Source organism: Brachyistius frenatus, unplaced genomic scaffold (genome assembly GCF_029030835.1).
Source record: "Brachyistius frenatus isolate BFR_SWC_R1_liver_20210118 unplaced genomic scaffold, ASM2903083v1 Contig_2, whole genome shotgun sequence".
NCBI classification, from domain to species: Eukaryota; Metazoa; Chordata; class Actinopteri; family Embiotocidae; genus Brachyistius; species Brachyistius frenatus.
This window is the reverse complement of record NW_027210601.1, coordinates 1,190,651-1,209,891: the sequence shown is the minus strand read 5'-3', so window position 1 is coordinate 1,209,891 and position 19,241 is coordinate 1,190,651. Positions and strand designations below refer to the sequence as shown.

The following is a 19,241-nucleotide window of genomic DNA, read 5'->3' as shown; positions in this document are numbered from 1 at the left end:
GCACTTAATGCCGTTACAAAGAAAATTGATCAGATGGTTGCCATGCTCCGAGGCTGGGTGGCCGGGAATATTGAACAGAAAGGGTGAGGCTGATCATAGTCTGTATTCTTCTTACTGTCAGCAAAGACAATAAAAAGAATAAAATGTTGACACTATCCTACAAACAGGTGTCCTCTGTGTAGCCAGAGCTCATATTAAAATGTTTCCTCTGTGGATTGTTCAAAAACAAACTATATTGCTTGGAATAGAAAAATAGCATTCTTTTTTTCATTACACCTACAGAGTGTTGCATTATTGGTTGCTTGTTTATTTCAACCCATTGTATTTCCCATGATGTTTTCTGTTACGTAGTGTATGTATCAGTCTAGAGCACTTTGAATTGCTTATGTCTGAATGTTGCTATATAAATAAGCTTGCCGTGCCTAGAGACTTTATGTAAATCCCAATGCAGATATCCAACTTCATTTAAACCGCAATGTTTTCGTCACCAAGTAGCTTTAGTGCCTTTAATTAAATTGAGACAGTGTCACATGTAACCCAAACCAAGATCTTTTACTGGACCTAACCACATGGTTTTTAGTGCCTAAATCTAAGGCACCTTGTGCATACATATGACACACTAACAGGCAGTGTTAAAACAGCAGTATTTGACGGCCTGAGACGAGAATGGATTGGTTGTAATGCGCGAGAGCTTGTTTTCCTGAATCTCTACAACGGAGGATGCGAGTACGCATGACCCATAGCCATTAGCTCCTTTTCTGGTAAGTTCATAGTGCCTTTATATATATTGTGGGTTTTTTTGGAGTTAGTCCAATCGTAAAGTGTTGATGAAGTCAGTTTCATGCACAGACGTTTCCAATCGCTCGAGGAAAATAATTTGAAATATATTTCTAATGTTTCCGTCTGTTTTTTGGAGAAAAAAAAAACGTATTACAGAAATTGACTGGGGACCAAATAATCTGTCTGTCAGGTTAGAATTACTGGTCTTGCTGCATGTCATGATGAGGAGCTCAGACAGTCAGTGTGAAAAAAATGCTAACAGCAGCTTCAGTACGTCTTTAGCAACACCAGGTGTTCCACTGTGTGGCTCTTCATCATGACAAACAACAAACACTTATCTACAGCTGAAAGTAGTCCTCAATGAGCGCGCTATTTATTCCTGTCACAGAAACGTTTGCTACAACGTAGTTCCCAAATGTTTTAGGAGAAGGCTTGGCCCTTGTTAAAAAAAAAATGAAGCAATATCCTTACGACCTGTTTTGAAGGATTTCGATCTTCAGTAAGTGTGAGTGGACTTGAAGCTGAGTACCACAAGCAGAGCAGGGAAGGCAGAAAACATAGAGATGAACGAGCACGGGCTGGTTTTTGTGTTTACTTGTGATCTGTCGATGAAAAGAATAACGGAGAACAATGGTCTTATCACTTACTCTGCTCTGACGTGGGCAGTTTGAAAAGCAGAAAATGCTCCAACTGTGATAAAAAAGGACTGCTACAGTCACAGCTCACGTCGCTTTCGTGCTAGAGAGGCTTGTGTACTTGAGAAAACGTGCTTTTATAGCCGTTTCTGGTGGGAAAGCGATGACTAATGCTGCTCTTGAGTGATTCTGTTGAATGGGAGTCAAATAGTTTCAGAGTCTATAAAACGGCTTAAAGATTTGTCAAAGTGCATTGACAGCTGGTTCCTCCTGAGATTTGATGCTTCACGTTAACGTTCCCTGTAGCTGCACCGACTGACAGTCTCTCCGAGGACCAGAGCAAGTGGCGGGCCTCTGTCTGAAAGCCCTCTCTGGAAAGAAGCGGCTGGTGCCCATGTCTGTCGTGACATGAGGCAGGCTGGCTGGTTGGCTGACTGACTGGCTGTCTGGCTCAGATATCGACCCTGCATCTTGTAAAAAAAAAAAAACACGAGTCGGCCTACGCCTCAATTTGCACAGCCTTCGGAGCACGTTTCTTTCTTCTGCGTTGCCAAGGTAACCCCAGGGCTGGGAGGAAAACATCCGAGGGACTGTCAGCACAGCTGAGAGTGAAAAACTGACAGCGCGCGAGAGAGAAAGCAGACCAGTCTGAGTGTACTGGGATTTTGGTACAGTAAGTGTTTATCACGCTGATATGCGGCGCTGTTTATTTCCAGTCCAGCCCGGCGATGGTTTTTATTGTCCCCTTTCCAGTTCTATAAAACATGTTCTCGTAAACGGACACAGTTTATACTCTTGATGGTGCACCTGTAGGGCAGCGGGTGAATGTGCTCTTTCTTAACATGAAAAGCCACACACGCCGAAAAAAGGCAAACATGACGTACCGCAGGACAAACTGCAAGACCTCAGCATCTTCAGAAATCCGTCACAGAAATAACATCCTCTCTTGGATGAAACGCAGAAGGATTCTATGTATAAATCAAATGAATACAGACTGTGTCGAAGTTTGCACAGACATTAGTTCTGTGTGATCCATTTTATTTCTATGGTTAATTCTTAAAAGTCAACATGGTTTAGTGGTCACACTAAATACTGCTGAATATTGTGTCATTTTCTCCGGCAATCTACCAGAAAGACGCTGATAATTTAATCCCAAAGCGAATTTAAAGTATGGCATTAAATCCAGTATTTATATATTGACATGCCAGCGCATTAGAGGGATTAAGAGGGTGCTGACGATGTTAGTTAACGCTTCCTATGAATCCTAAATTGCCTCATATGATCATTCCTGCCTCATATCTCACCACATAGATTTCCTGAAATTCACATTACCGCCAGTATGTCACAGGACGAGCAGAATCAATGGAAATTCAATTCCGGCTAGAAAGTTACAGTACCGTAAGCAGAGGGAAATCAGATAAACTATATTTCCAGGGAGAATAAAAAGTGAATGGAGGGGCCGTCACCAGGAAATCATTGTGTCCGTATACAGCTGCATCCGCAACTCTTTTGTTTTTGCAACAGAAGATAGTATATGTATGGATCTCACATACGTATTCCATCAGCAATGAATAAGGAGACAGCTTTTCAGCCTCAAAATTTCAGTTCCTATTCAACTGCACGCGAATAAAAAATTGTGACAGATAAATCCACAGGTTGATGTCTTTTTGTCATGATTAGTCGAGGGAATTGACTGTGACACAATGGGCACCAGCTAAAGTCTTACCCAGGACCCCGGATTGGACAGGGCCCACCCGGCATCCGTGGAAATTACAGCTGTCGGTATAGCTAATTAAGATAACGTTAGCTTCGTGATCGGCTGTAAACGCCGCCCTCATCTAACTGTCTTATACAGAGGAAACCTTACTGCACCGCAAGCCTGTCAATCAAACAGACACGCCCCCAAACACATCTTTTTGAGGCCTAATAATTCATGATGGGATTATTTTGATTTTGTATTTCATGAGAAGTTGAATGGAAGCCTATGGAGCCAGACCCTTTTTTAAAAAAAAAAAAATTATTCAAACCTAGTGGCCTTCGGTGGCATTGCAGTTAAAAGCACCTACGCATGGGCCTCCTTTTTCAGACTCAGAGGCTGAGTCTACTTTTATACAGTCTGTGCCGTAAACTTGCCCAAATCTAATGAGCAAGACAGAGATGCTATCATTGGCTGTGACAGTTGTAGTCTGGGCTCTTTTTTAAAATAATCTACAACCCAATCTAGAACCAAATGTAGTTACTTAGTGATGATGATGTAATCCTTGGTCATGAGAAATACACTTGGTTAATGTTTTCTATTCCTTACACTTTTGCCATGGACAGGTATTGACAGAAGTTGTATAAATTGAAGAAATATTAGATCATTTGGTAATTACTTAGTTTCAAATGCAACAAAAAGGCAGCTGTGTCAGTTAACACCAAAAATCTGGCCCAAAGGAAGAGCGAATACTGTAAATAATGAATTCACTTTCGTGCGAGTGTTGATACCTTGGATCAGGCTTTGATAAAACACCAATCCTTCATGTCACGTTCACTTGGAGTGTTTAAATCTCTTTGGAGCTACACCAATTGTTATGCCTCACCCATACTGTGAGTCATAACAACATTGCCGCCTGGCACCAGAAGCACTCAACATTTCCAAGTTTGAATATTCAGTGGCACACACTTGTTCTTCGACCTCCCTGGTGAGGCTGAAGTGTCGGTTAGTTAGATTATTTCCCTCCAGATTGGACTAAAAAAAAAAGAGAATTTAGATTGTGCAGACTCGGGAAGATAAAAGTCTGCAAATGCCACAAATGCCTTCACAGACCAGATTTGCCCAGAGACAAATGGCCTCTGGTTGTCTTGTTAACCCTGTGGAGTTTGGAATAATACGACCGGATCATTGGTATTTGCTCCTCTGGAGCTGACAAATATAGTCTCGGATAGGTCATATATTTCTGGATGAACAAATACTCATAACAAATGACCTCTAAACAAAAGTATGTAATGGAAATGTAAAAGGAAAATTTCAGACAGACTTTTTTCTTTTGCTGTTTAAAATTGTTCTCCTGTCTCTCCATAATGTAATTCCATTTTTTAATTCTTTAAATCTTTTCCTGATTCTGAGACAAGAGTCAGATTTTCATTTCATATTTAATGACACAAATTAGTAGATGAGGATATCAAATACTATGATAGATTATTACAAACTTTAGTCTGTTAACAATGCCTGATGGAATCACAGCAGCACTGGAAGTAGAAGGGACAGATTTTCCCTTTGATACAGTGAATTAATAAGTAATCGAGTAGTTCAACTGCAAATAGCTGGAGGCTCATTGTTCAGCATGAAAATATTCACAGCTATATTTCTGTCTATGCCATTTTATACTTCCGTACATATGTCATTTCTTTGTTTAGCAAACTGATATGCCTGAAGTAAGGTCACATACTTAACTGTGACTTTACTTGTTAGTATATTTATAAAAGGTTTACTGCATTTGAGTACATTTCTTCGTTACGACGTTGATCATACCCGCACTCATTCCTGGACACATTTTACTGACTGTGGAGTTTACTTGCATAGGAACAAGAGTTACATTTACATTGTGTTATTCTCTAAAACACATTGTGTGCACAAAAAGCACTTAAACATCAATGCTCACTCGCTAGCACTTTTTTTTTCTTCCCTTCTTTTGTTCGCGCATTACAGATCGGTTAACGTTAGCACTGCCTGTCAGCCGCACCTTCGAGGTCAGATCCTCTTTCCACCCATGGTCAGCTAATCTAAAAAAAATAGCAGCTGCTCCTCACTTGCTGGAGCTTTATGATCCTTCAGATTGCTGGATCTCCTGGCCCCAATTATTGCTGTAAATCAGCAGTGGGAGTCCACAAAGAGCTGTCCACCTCTAATAAGGGAGGGCTGCATTTTCTTTCTTTTCTTTTCTTCCGACAAAAGATTAATAACAGGTTGCACAATCACTGAGGTGATTTAGGATCATGTGCCGACAACATGAGCCGCTTGCCATCACTACATTCCCAACCACAAAACTTCATAATGTCATACTCTGCGGTGCTTGGGTTACAGTGTTAGCCCAGCCTTCAGGGTCAGAGGAGACTGAAGCATATAGCACCCTGTCAGCAGAGGAGGGAGGGTACGTCAACATGTGGTTACACACCTGTAATAACACGCTGTCCACCTTTTATATACACTGTCCCACACCTGCCAGCCACAGTCTGGCCAAGTCAGCTTTTTATTTGCTTGCATAGCCTTACTTTTTGTAGCCGAGGTACTCGTCTGGATGTATTACACTCTGCTACCAACAGACAGCGCATTCATTCAATTTAAAATGTACTGCAGGGGTGATCGGAGGCTAACTACCTGAATCGAAAGAACCACAATTTAGTGTTGTGTGGAGTGTTTTCCATCTGGCTACAGACAGTGTATTGTTATATTACACAGTCAGACTTTTTGGTAAGTTTAAATGGTGGAAAATTGTAATTAACTTAAAAAAAAAAAAAAAAAATACAGGCCTGGTGGGCTCAACACTCCAAACTCCAGCAGGGTGCCAAATAATCTGGATAAAGATGAGTATCTACAACACCCACTTAAAAACGATATTATGTTTTGCTGCATGAAGTAACATGAAGGATTCTTTAATATTGCAAAGAAAATAAACCTGTTCCGATGATTTATGTGTGCTTTCTTCCTTTCCCTAATAATAATCACTCACCCGAACCGCTGTTTCCACAGGTAGGAAAATCAGTGGATGATGCAGTGAGTGGAACTCACAGCCTGAGTGTAATATCATATGCGGTGATGGGGGATACTGCACCGGCACTATTTTGCGTTGTGTTATCTCATTCCGGGCAGGAGAAGCTTTACTTGACTGTAAATTGACAGTTTGCTAAAACCTTCCCCTGAACGGCATTTTTCCAATCAGAGCTTAACAAATGGCAAAGCAGGAAGTTCAGGTCCTGGATTTCTTCCTAAGTGTGTGAACGGGGATGTAATATTCATCTCTTTTAGGGATTTCTTTGGGTTTTTTTCCAAGTATGAAAAAAATTGGGTTTTAATCTGACGCAAGCTGTAATAGTTAGCACGCCTAACTACCTTAGAATAGCATTATTTCCAAAATCCAAGGAGTATATCATGAAGTAGTTAATTAATACATAATTTCATAATTTCGTTGGGATACAAATAAAAGTCTTTTAAAAACAAACAAACAGGTATTCACAGTAGCACATCCCCTGTGTAGTATTTTCTCACTGTGTAGAAGCCGGTGTTGTGTCAAATTCTGTTCCCTGTTAAAAAGTGTTTCCACTACCTGAATTAAACCTCGTCCGAACCGCCAAGGGGTGTGCTCAACATGAAACACGGGGGTAATGGGAGGGAAACACAACCTGAGGGGGAGAACACACTTTGACGAGAGATTGGTCCCGGATGCTGTCAAATGTTAGACTGAAATAGTGGTCTAATCATTTGCCCTCATAGCTTCTAATCCAAGGACTGACCTGCACCGCAAAACGAGGACAATACTGTGTCGATACGTCTTCTTCGTGGATCATAAACTATGAGGATCTTGACTTTATTCCTGGGAGAAGCACTCTTAGCTTGTGTACTGGCACAATACGTGGCGTCAGCACGGCTGATAAATCTGGCAGCGACAGTTTCAGCGAGTGAGATGCCTGCTTTTGTCTACCTCTGTCTGACATTACTAACCAGCTATTTCAAAAATGTACAAAGAATTTTGAATGATAAAGGTGCCACCATTATCATTGGAAGCTCGAAAGGCAACACAGCAACAGTAAAACGGAGGGGGGGGAGGGGGGCCATCTTAAACATGTGAAACAGATGCTTTTCATTCCCTCCATCTCTTTCTAGAACTTTTCATGAACCCCACACAGTTCTTACAACGCAGGCACGAAAAATCATTTTGACAAAATAAATGAGGTTGTGTACTGCCTGGCGTGGCTTAGGAAACTATATGTCAACTTGAATGAACATTATATCCTCAAAAAGAAACAAATGGAACAGGTTTGTAATCTATTTAGATGGTGTTTTTTTCCACTTTTGGAGCAGAGGAAAGAATCTGGCTCTTTCAATTGGCCTCAATAATGAGCTGGATGAAAATCAATACACCCTCTCTTACTCAGTGTGTGTGTGTGTGTTGGGTTATAACTAGCTTATAAAACATACTAACTTCTGTAGTGGTTTATGTGGCTCAGAACACACAATCTGGATCTCAAGAGACAATAAAATACCCGTATTAAAAAAGCAATTTAAAGCTGAAACAGATAAATATTTCTGCAGAATGTTCATTATTTTGCCAAGCAGTTTATCTCCCTCTTTTCTTTGCCCACCGAAAGGGCCTTGGTGGTTGCAAGCGGTTATAATTGTACATCTGGTAGCAGTTAGAGCTGCGTACTTGGCAGCACCAATGTTTCTGCCGCTCAACTCGTTCCAAGAGCAGCTCGGCCCGGCTCTGTTCTCTCACCTCATCTCCTGGATAGAAACAAAAGCGTCGTTTGATTCAAAGGACGCCGACCTTTGGTCTTGATGGGAGGGAGGCGGGACGTGGAGTGGAAGGAGTCGTCGGCTTTCCTTCATATCTTTGACTTCTTTTGTGAATCCTCAGGTGCTGTTGAGAGAGCGCATAAGATGGAGAAGGAAGATAAAAAGGGACAAGGCGAGAGCAGGAAGTTGGAGTTGGAGTGTAAGCATGAGATGGAGACAATGGGATGAAAACGCATACGCAGATGATTGATGATGATGGCAAAGCAGATTCAAGGTTCGTCTTCCTCACAGATCTCTCACCTAGACGTGACGCATGGCACTTTTCTCCCTCCCATGGTTAAATAGGTATTTCCAACGCGACTATCCCGTTCTCTCTAGGTGGAAAAATAAAAAATAGACAAAGGTTATTTTCGGTCTCCCAACGGTAGGAAAGGGCTGAGAGTGTTTCAACAGCTGAGACCAAGATCCCTCTGACTTTAACAGGCTTTGTTTTGTTTTCTCCTACAGTCGTTTTTTTTTTTTTTTTTACAACACTCTCTGATAAGAACCCTTTGCTATTACGCCACACTAAATTACTTTCCGAAGATGAAATAGATAGACCTCCTATATAGTGCAAATGGCATCATCCCCAACAGAGCCATTACGATTTGGGTCATTTCATGCCATTTCTCATCCCAGATGAGTCCCCCGGCTTTCAGCTAAAGCCAATGTTTGCTGGAATAAAATGAACTTGTGTGCAATGCCAGCTTCTACCAAGTGCTCCGTCCTTGCGAGTCACAACACCATGCAAACCGAAAGCACACAGCAGCGCGTAGCAACAAACCAATTCCAGACAACAACACATTCCGACATCTTTTCAGGATCCAGATGTTGCCTGATGGTGAAGTGGTTGAAACTAAATATTATGGAATAGAACCTACAGCAGACTCACTTCTTTCACAAGACACCCGTTTTCAAATTTCACCAACACCGCGATCTAATGATGACCATGGGCTGGACCTCTACAATTAAGGTTTGACATATTGACTTTACGTTTGACTCCACAAAAAATGTCTAAAGTCTCACCCAAGATTCCCTTCGCTGTGTGCACAAAATTAGGCCCGAGTCTTAACTATCAAATTGTGTGGTACTTAAAAAACTGGCTACATCAAGTTTTGCTTACACAGTGATGCATTAACACTTTACGCAGAGATGAGTAATTTTACTTTTGATATATAAAGTTAATCAAATTCCTGTGCTTTTTTTTATAACAGTATTTTTTATTTTTTATTGAAGTATTGGTACTTTTAGCTGAAACCTGTAGCAACAGGTTTGTCTCGTCCACATGGGAGCAGCGGAAACAAGTTGTGAAGACAACATTGACATAATAAGTTCCTGTGGCCGGTTTGTTAGCAAACGGTTGCTTATTTACACATCATTTTAGTCTCGATGAACTCCTCAGGGAAATATCGGCCACTAAATGTACCACTATGTTATTCAACTAGCTGCTAACGATTTCTGTCGGTTGCTGCAGAGCAGGTAGTGTTCGGCAGGTGTTTTAGCTTTTTCCACTGAGAGCAGCTGTCTGCTGTGACTAAAACCAAAACTGTAAGAATGAGGGTGAACCTAAACAGTTAATCTGCAGCCAGATAGATTCAGCTAGACAATTCTCTGTAGGTTAATCATTCTAAATGACCCGGTTCAATGTCAGTGTGCTTACATGCCAGTAATGCTCTGATTTTTTAAGTATCCTGACTTTGTGTTTATTTCATCATACTCTACTTTAGGAAACCTGGAAAAGCCCTTATCATGGATTTGAGAAAGCCAAATAAGCTTGCTGGACTACTCTAAAAAAAAAAAAAAAAAAAAAAAAAAAAAAAAACGGGATAGTGTTGCATACTGTACATTTTGTTCTGGTGACATAACAGAAACACAAACAATGGTAGCAGTGTCTCACTTTTGGAGCAAGAACCAGACTTTTTTTTGTCCTGTAATGTACACATGGTAATTTAGGTGGGAGGAAGCATGGAAATGATGACTGTAGCAGGCAGGTTACAGGATACATGGTTTTCCCAACATGTACAGTGGAACAAGTCAGATGAATAGCCGCACTCAAATCCGCGTAAGGTCAACAGCATTTCCGTGCTCCATGTAAATGTCATGATGCCTTATGACTGGGGAGACTCCTGTCCATTTAAACACGTTCATTGTTACATTGCAGTGACATTGTTCTTATGAAACTATCCTTTTAAATAAAGGTCCCGACGATGTCTTCTGCAATTTGTCAGCCTTGCCGTCGCTATACAAGTTTAAAGTGGCTGACACGCTGGGAAAAAAAAAAAAAAAAAATCCCCACTGTAATCACCCTATCATGATTCAGCTGGGTCGGAATGTAATTATAAAAGCATTATGAGCTGCTGAGAGCAGCAAGAACATGACATGCGCGAGAGAACAGCCTCAGACTCTCCTTGCCACCAGGTTACTTTACATATCTGCAACCCAAGCAGCTCAACACTCCCACCGCCCTCCGGCTCCGTACTGTGGTAATGGGCAAGGAGCAGTCGGGTCTCCTTGGCACAGACCATCTGTTGTTTTTGTTTTTCAGACGAGGGGTTAGAGGGGAGTGGGCTGATGGGTGGGTTGGTGTTGGCCTGGGTGAGAAATGGGAAAATGATGGGCGCACTCGAAACCGCTAATTATTGCCGGCCTGTTATTAACAGCAGGTCGAACGCTACCGACGGTTGCGTGACTTAACGATCTGACACGATGGTCATCTCTAAATAAAGCCTCGGCCCACTGACGCAGTCGGTCGGCCACTTTGGGCTCAGTGTGAAGAGGGAAAAGCGGAGGCGGCGATTCGCAGCCCGGATGCACCCACCACGGACTCGGACACGGGGATTGACAGCAAATCGAATTCATTTCGAGGTCAAAAATATTCCTCTTGTTTCTAGGTTCTAGGTTAATATTCCTGCCATTGGCCTTAATCCTGCAAATTGGAATTGTTCCTGAAGATGCTAAGGATTATATTAAGGATTAGGATTATTTAACGGGTTGGTTAGCAACAACATGACATGCACAGTTTACAAAAAGACATTTTCTCATTTATCCTCAGTGGTGTTTATCCAATTTATCCCAAAATATTATCTCTAAAAACACAGTTCAAAAATCATTGTAAATTTGTCACTTTCCTTTTAATTTACTTTAAGTAATAGCTACAAGATGAAACCCCCTATAAAACCTCAGATTGTCATATTACACAGATTAAACAAATTTGATCCGTCATGTTGATTAATTAAGTTTAGAAGCATTTAAACACGTTTGTATTCACTCGACCTAGCCGGCTGTTTCCTTTTACTTCCAGCTCCGACAAGCTTTCATAATTAGTGTGCAGACATGTGGACGGTGTGGATGTTCTCATAGGAAAGAAAGCAAATACGCGTGTTTCCTAAAATGTTGGGAGCGTTTCTTTTAAATATTTCATAAGCAATCTCTTTCCAAATACGGTCTGCCTTATACTTCGCTGACAGCGGTTATCATTGCATCTATTTCTTTTGCAGCTCCAGTGGTGAATGTTCATGTGTAACAGCCCAACTCATATATATTCATGTCAAAAAAAAAAACAAAAAAAAAATAATCTTGTTGTGGTAAATGCAACCAGGAAAAACACATTTCGCTGAAAGTGCAAACACACTTTTTTTTCGAAACTATCTAAAAGTTTTTGCGCGTTCAGGAAACAAGTGCCTCTTTGCAATGCGACAGCAGTTGCCGAATGAGGTGTGCCAAAAAAAATCTGGAGAATGCAGCAGGTGCTCAGGATACAAAAGGTACAAAGAAACGGTGAACAGAGAGCAGCATATGCTACATGGAGAGGGAGAGTCAGAAGAGAACGACTTGTTGGTGAAATCTCATGCGTACCTTTCCCCTCCGGGTTTTAGATTCTTAAGCCATTGATACGTGTGTAAAAATATAACTTTCTCCTGTCGTTGAGCCCCAGACAAGCATGCTTTTGTTTGCAATGTAAGCAGCTCAAAGGTTCCTCGCTTGCTCGCTTTGTCTCACACACACACACACACACACACACACACACACACACAGTCACTGCTAAAGCCAGCCATTGTTCCAGGCCAAGATAATAGTATCAGTCCTTGACGGGAGAGTTATACCCCGATTGGCACCAGCTGTTCAAGCAGCCGTACGTTGGCGACGTGATTAGATTACAAAATTGCACACAATCTCATCTGGCATTAATTATTGGGGCCGTGATACACAGCTAACCTGGCGCTCCGCTTTTACAACCCAGAACTACAAACAAATTGCGGGGTGCCCTCTCTGAAGTTACACATGTCCGCAGCGGAGACATCTTAATCTGCCGTCACGGTGTCCGGGGACTCGGAAGGTAATGTACTGTAAAGAGCTGAAAAGGGAATTCAGACAGTTTTATCGGAATCCCAATCCCAATCCACCGAGGTGGGGATGGGAGGGGGGAAAGGAGACCGTTTTCCATCACTGGCTGGTGTTTCCAGACCACCTTCTGCGATGGCAGCGCACGTGTTGACGAGCCGGTGGGAGCTTCGGCGGTGGACTGCCGCGCAGACTCGGCTCAAATGCAACACTCTCAATTTCCCTCTCGCTCGTGTGGAGATGAACAATCAGTGCGCGCGTTCTCGTGCGTCTGCGTTTAAAGGGAAGCGCGGCGCGCGCGGCGGTCGAAGCCTTTGTCTTGATGATGACCTTCGGCGTGTTTCACGGGGCCCCCTGTCAGGAGAGGCAGCGGTGGATTCGCTAAATTGCGGGAGGGGGGGGGGTTTACAGATGCCGCCGGAGGCTGCCGCGATGTGATAGTAGTATGCGGATTAACTATTTTTGATGAGCGCACAGACATAAGTCAGATTTCAGAGAAAAAGTGAAAGGCTGAAATGGGGGTATTTAATTAAATCATAGATACTCGTACTTAATCGTAGACTGGTTTTCATCTGGTGAGCCTTTCAGCAGCTCCGGGAAACACTTTTTTTTTTCTTTTTTTTTTTTCCCTGTGCAGGATATTGATACCTTAACATTTGAAATGACAAAAGTATCATATCACACGCTATTCTTCACAAATCACATATCACTTTTTAAGGGTAAAGGTTTTTACACACTGGGGGCTTTTTTTTTCTTCTTTTTTCTCAATGCTGTTATTTTAAACGGCAGTATATTTTTACAAACTGTTGCCACGAGTGCTTTTGCACAGAATTATGCAACAAAAAAAAAAAGATTGTTTTTTTCAAAAGGTGCTTGATTTTTCTGAGTTTTCACACCGCAAGTAAATACATCTATCAATCACACTGTGAAAGTGACGCAGACATCACAACCGCTAATGACAGTGTTGATTTATTTGTGTCTCTTGCCACATGGTGCTATGACAAAGGGCACAAACATTACAAAGTGAGGAGAGAATAGTACATGTAGTTTACTATTGGATGTAGAGTCGGTAGTAAACAGGTAACGGGCTTCTTTTTTTAATCGAGTGAGTGGCGGCAGGATAAGATCTCCAAAGATGGATGATGTTGAATCCATCATTTTTCTAAAGAATGCCCCGACACAAATCTATTCCAACCTTTTTTCTTTTTTTTTTTTGAATTGTCGCAAATTTGTATCGCTGCTGGTATGAATAGTTTTGATGCAAAATATTGGTAGGCCAGTATTTAGCATTTTCTGTTGTTTATTAATCATGACCCCGGTGTGTAAAGGTGTTAAGGCTGGTAATGTCCTGCATATGAAAATTTGGAAATAGCCTTTATAGAATAGGAAAAACACAAAATAAGACGGAACTAATTGTAGCATTGGATTTACAAGGTTAAACCGCGTTGAATTATGTGCGTGTTTTGGAACTGCATTACAGACGTCGTTACAAACTTAACAGAAGAAGTCGAGCTGATGACACACAAGACTTAACACTGATAATATGGGCCTGCAATAAATAAAGTAACATGGATGAAACCACGACAGAAGGGACCAAAAGGAATTTCATGCACCCTGCTTGTTATGACTACATCACTGAAAGGGCAACTTTAAAACCAACCAACGCACTGCCATCTGTCATAAACAGCAGACACCATGAGCACGGCCCTCTTCAGCCATAACTCTATCTATCTATCCACCCATCTATCTATCTATCCATCTTGTTATCAGAGCCTCAAAAATCCCCTCGCAGAGCAGACACCAGCATGGAGTGTACGAACTGTGAGAAAGAGGCAGTCATAGATTTATTGAGTGATGCCGTGTCTCAGATTTAGTGCAGGTCTGCTGCTTTTAAGGCAAGAGACACCTCCAGAGCCGAGCTGGCTCATTCCTATTAAGATTAATAATGCTGGTATTTACAAGGCCCAGATCTCCCCTCAAGAGCCCCGAGGCCACCCTGTGCCAAACCACTAGCACAAAACAGCAGAGAGGCTGACGGGAGAGCAGGGAAACAGCATTGTACAAGTGTGTGGGAGAAAAGGGCGTGACAAAACACAGCGCGTCCTTCAGCACATTCCCACCGTAGTTTTTTTTTAGTATGCTGTGGGTTTTGAATATTTTTTACGAGCTGAGATTTTTATTTTATTTTTTTGCATTAAATCTTTGGTGAAAACTTCCACTTAATTTCAGTTTATGTAACCGGTTATCTTTGAAGTGTATTTGCAGTCCGACTGGTAAATGCAGGGGGAGCTATCTTAGCACAAACACTGGAAATAGGGGAGTCTAGCTTTAAGAAGGTAATAAAAAACACACCTACAATCACCCCTCAAGCTCATCATTTACCATGTTATACTTGCATGTTAAATAGAAAACCAATATTGAAGCTTTTGCTGGTAACTTACTACATAAATACTCCACCAACAAAATGATTTAGTATTTTCTTGACACATATAAACTCAGAACAGTGTCATCTTCAATAAATACAATGATTTTATTTACACCATGTGCATGTTTGAACAAAGATTAAACTCTGTTAGTCTTGTTAATATTTCAAGTTCGGATTATAAGGATGATACGTACTTGAAACTGTGACAAGAAAGTGACTGCCTAAGCATACATTGTAAAACAAACGAAGGCATCTCATTCAGTCTCTCTGTATGCGTTCCTTTTTTTCACAGGCCTTAAGATTGGAGAGAGCAATGCGAGCACATCGCAATCACAGCTCAGAAAAAATTACATTTAATCTGACAAACTGTTTTGTTAAATAGTAAGGTTGTTGTTTTTTTCTACCGAGTTTCAGACGGAAATTAAACGTTCTTCTCATCCTCACTATCCAGCGGCGCATACTCAAAATTGCTCGGCTCTAAAAAGTTGAGATTTGCTTGCACCGTTACCAGTTTCTGCACCCTTTCGGCTGAAAAAGCGCCATGCTCCTCAGTATTACTGAAGTGCGAGCAGAGGCGCTCGCAAGCGCTCGCTGTCGGTGGAATCTGAAGTATGGCGACCGCCACGGCAGACAGCGGCTCGGAGGAACACAGGCCCTTCCACCAGGTGGACGGGGACACGTGCTGGCATGAGCTCCATATCCCGGCCCCCTTCCAGAGGCCCTGCTTGGCTGAGAACCTGGCCAAGCTGCCGAGCACTTTACCCTCGTCGAGATTTAGATGGTGTGACAGGTTGGATATCACGTAGTAAGCACTGTTTATCTGTTCCCCCGAGAGCGTCTGCTGTCCAGCATGCTTCGGGTCCAGCATGTACGCTGCCGCGTGGATGGGCTTCACGCAAAACTCCTGGCATCTGTCTAGTGACGCCATCACGGCTTTCTGCTCGGCGCCCTGCAGCACCGACTCCGACAGAGCGGCTCCGAGGAGATATCTTAATTGACTGAACATGACGACGACGCCGGAGAGCACGGACTCTTCTCTTTTCATGTAATCAATATAATTCCCAATCAAGTGGAGCAGGTTTCGACTGCTGCTCAACCCTTTCCAAAACGCAGCGTCCTGTAAAGTAGCCCCGACGGATGCTTCCACATCCAGCGCGGGTGAGACGGCCATCTCTTGCAGAGAGCTCTGACCCTCGAGGAGGCTGCTGAGCAGGTTCACCGCGCCGGTCCCGTCGGAGCTAGAAGGCAGGTCCAGTGTCGCCCCTTTAGAAGTGTGGTCCCTTATATTTGTCGTTTGCCAGCGCCTAAAAGCCTCCGCTAGTGTTTTTTGCCCTCGAACGTACCTCACCACCTGCTCAGCTCTCGCGCACAGCGTCTTCACAGACGGCAGTGTCATGATGTCATCGAAGAGACGCTGGACCCCGCACGCCGTGCAGCCGATCGCCGATATGTGCGGGAAAGCTTCCTCCACTTGAACCCGCGCTGCCGTCATCTCCGGAGCGTCGTCGGTGACGACAGCAAACACCTTCTGTGATCCGACTTCATTTATGATACCTTTCAGTTCCTCTGCAACAACCGTGCTCGTGCGCACCTGCTCCTTAGGCTTTGTGCGTTTGTAGAACAGCGGCACGGGTGTTGCCACAATATAAAGGATAGTTCCCGTTTCTTTTACGTTAGACCAGCCGCTGCAGATGACGGTGACGCAGTCTGCTTTCCCTATGGCTTCATGAACCTGGCTTTGTACTCTGTCATACTCACCGTCCAACAGATGAGAGGACAGAGCCTCTCTGGTGGGCGGACAGTAAGCCGGCCGGAGCACGCTGAAAAATCTTTTCCAGTAAATATTGTCTGTGAGATTGAGGGGTGAGGAAGTGGCGTACACGGCCCTCGCCAGGTACTCGTCAGCGTAGGCCTGGCTGTGTTGATCCACCGAATCAAAGAGGAACTGTCCCCCTGCAGAAGGTAAGAAAGAGAAGGAGGGAACAGGGATAGAGGCAGAGGAGCTCCCGTCTGCGCCCGTTGACTGCTGGGAAACCACAGAGTACTCCTTGCATTTGTCCAAATGCATTTGCATCTTGGTAGCGTTCTTTGTATAAATCTTTGAGCAGTAGTTGCACATGGAGGTTTCCCTCCCATCTCTGATGGCCGGTGTGAAATGCTTCCACACACCGGACTGCATGCGTGGCATGGTCCTGTGTGGGTACAATGAAGAAAAGAAAAACCATCAACCTGCGCGTCATACTGGTGTACAGACAGCTCTTTTCACAATAACTGCACACAAAACAACTCCTCCTTCATTATACAGTAATCTGTCCACTCCATTTACATTCGTGAAGGGAAGCTAAATAACAGAAACACCTGTGGACAATGCAATACAGTTTCCATTCCCTTTAAACAGTGTTTTAAAAGTATCTTGAAATTGTCAACACAAAAACATTTGTAAAAAAAAAAAAAAAAAATCCAATACATTTTAATTTAGTGTGGCCAACTGGATTTAAAAAAAATATATATATTTTCCCATTCTGTTATTCACACACCACAACCCTTTTAGTTTTGTCTCGGGACCTTGTTGCAGATCTCAATCCCCATGTTGGAAACCACTGTCTTAAAACAACATACGAGTAGCTGCTTAATGAGTCAAATTTGTAAAAGTAAATAAATAAATAAAAAATCACCTGCATTTTTAATCATGCAGAAAGTGTAATAAAAAAGTATTTCACTTAAACGTGTTTGTAATGAAATGAGGATGAATGACCAGTGAATTCATTGGAAATCTGTCCCCCGAGATTTAACGTTGTTGTTGTTGTTGTTGTTGTTGTTGTCGTCTGCAGATTTAAACCCAACACAGTACACAAGCAAATAACAGCTGGCCGACCTCACTCACCTTAACGGGTGGACTTCAGTCTGTAGTAGAGATACTACATTCAATGTTCACATTCAATGTCGCCGGATGTTTCGTGTCGAAAATCTTTTATCATTTGGTTAGCCGTCCCGGCTAACAACGTTAGCAGAGCGGTCCACATGGGAGGGGAGGAAAAAAGAAAAAAAGTACACATCTTCCCGGTACACAACTTTTAACGGATAACGGCACATTGGAATTAACGCGTGTCACGGTCCAATTTGCCGAGTAAATTATGATTATTTGTCATAATTTGGCAAGAAGACCCGCGTCGTACTCCTTTTGTTTTGAGAGTGAAACCACTTCCGCGAAACCAAACGTTAAAGTACGGGAGCTCACGCGGGTCAAGAAACGTCGAGTCGACTTTTTTTGGGGGAATTGCAGGAAAGCGCAGCAAAGTCGATGAGGGTTAGTTTGAGGGGGGGGGGGGGGAATGAAATGTTTGAACATATCCTTAAAATACAGGTTACTCAGCTGGAATTAAACCTTCCTCGGTGAACCCAGGTTGAAGCATGTGCCTGTGCTGTACTGGGTTCCCTTTAAACCCTGAAAAAAACAACAACAAACAAACAAACAAACAAACAAAATGTCCCTTTCCATTGTCATTTTCAAATTCACACTCTGATCTGTCAAAAATACTTTCTTAATTAATTGATTAAATATCCGGTCCACTAAAAAGCAGCAAAGCGTGAAAAAAAAAAGAGAAGCAAATTGTCACATTTGAGATGCTTCAAATCATCAAGTATTTCACCTTCGTGTTTGATGAATGATTTCTAAATGAATGAAGTCGACTGAAGGATGTCCTCTGTCCTTCGACCCTTGTAGTTAATCACTCTATAGATCATCTAAATAGCAGCCAAATACCTTTTTGTTGATCTGCTGATCTTAGTCACTCATTAATCCTTTCAGCGCTAAATTTCACCCATCTCCCATTCTCACCGCTTCTAAATACATTTTATGAATGGTAAAAAAAAAAAAAAAATCTGAACTGTAAATTATACCCGTTATAGTGGTGACATTGCGACTACAGGGAACCTCAGAGGGCGAGAAATATGAGCAGTCAGACAAGTTGCCAAATCACACAAACCAGTTCATTTGGAGTTAAAACAGAAAAGCAACATACCTGAAATGTCTGTAACAATCTTGCATTGCGCACAAAATGTCTGGGCACATACCTGTGTTTGGTACTTTTATATACGGTGCAACTAATACGCCTATTTCTTCATTTTCTTCTATTTCTTCTACTTCTGGTTTATTGGCGAATCCCCACATTTACTTTAAAAGATGCGTACTGCCACCTACTGTGTCGGAGTGCACAGATTCACGGCATTACACCGGAGGACTGATTTATTTACGCACGACAGCCAGCCGGCAACTGCGGAGGTTGTTTACAATGACAGCAGAAATTATATCTGGCTGCAACAAAACGATTTGTTTTCACAAAAAAAATTGTTTTTATAAACTTCTACAGCGTTCAAATTCGAGGAGGGACCACTGATTTGGGAAGGACATGGGTGGAGGGTGCGTCGTCCCCCGTCCCCCGTCCCCACACCCTATTTAAGACTTTGGCCGCCCCCAAAGAGTCAACTACAATTTATATACTCTCACCTGTAACTGTAAGTATTA

At 42.5% G+C, this 19,241-nt stretch overlaps 1 protein-coding gene across 2 annotated transcripts; it reads right to left on the bottom strand.

Annotated features, from left to right (window-relative positions):
• Nucleotides 1–12,420: 12,420 nt before the first annotated feature.
• On the bottom strand, nt 12,421–18,767 carry LOC138617280 (uncharacterized). Of its 2 annotated transcripts, none has more exons than XM_069692133.1 (2): nt 18,739–18,767; nt 12,421–16,908 (listed from the first exon to the last, which is right to left on the bottom strand). In XM_069692133.1, the coding sequence occupies exons 1-2, from the start codon at nt 18,762–18,764 to the stop codon at nt 15,138–15,140; spliced, it is 1,797 nt and encodes a 598-aa protein (XP_069548234.1). In that variant the 5' UTR covers nt 18,765–18,767; the 3' UTR covers nt 12,421–15,137. The 2 variants fall into 2 exon arrangements, with proteins under 2 accessions (XP_069548234.1, XP_069548243.1); XM_069692142.1 differs by lacking the exon at nt 18,739–18,767 and adding an exon at nt 17,601–17,758.
• Between the last annotated feature and the right edge of the window lie 474 nt (nt 18,768–19,241).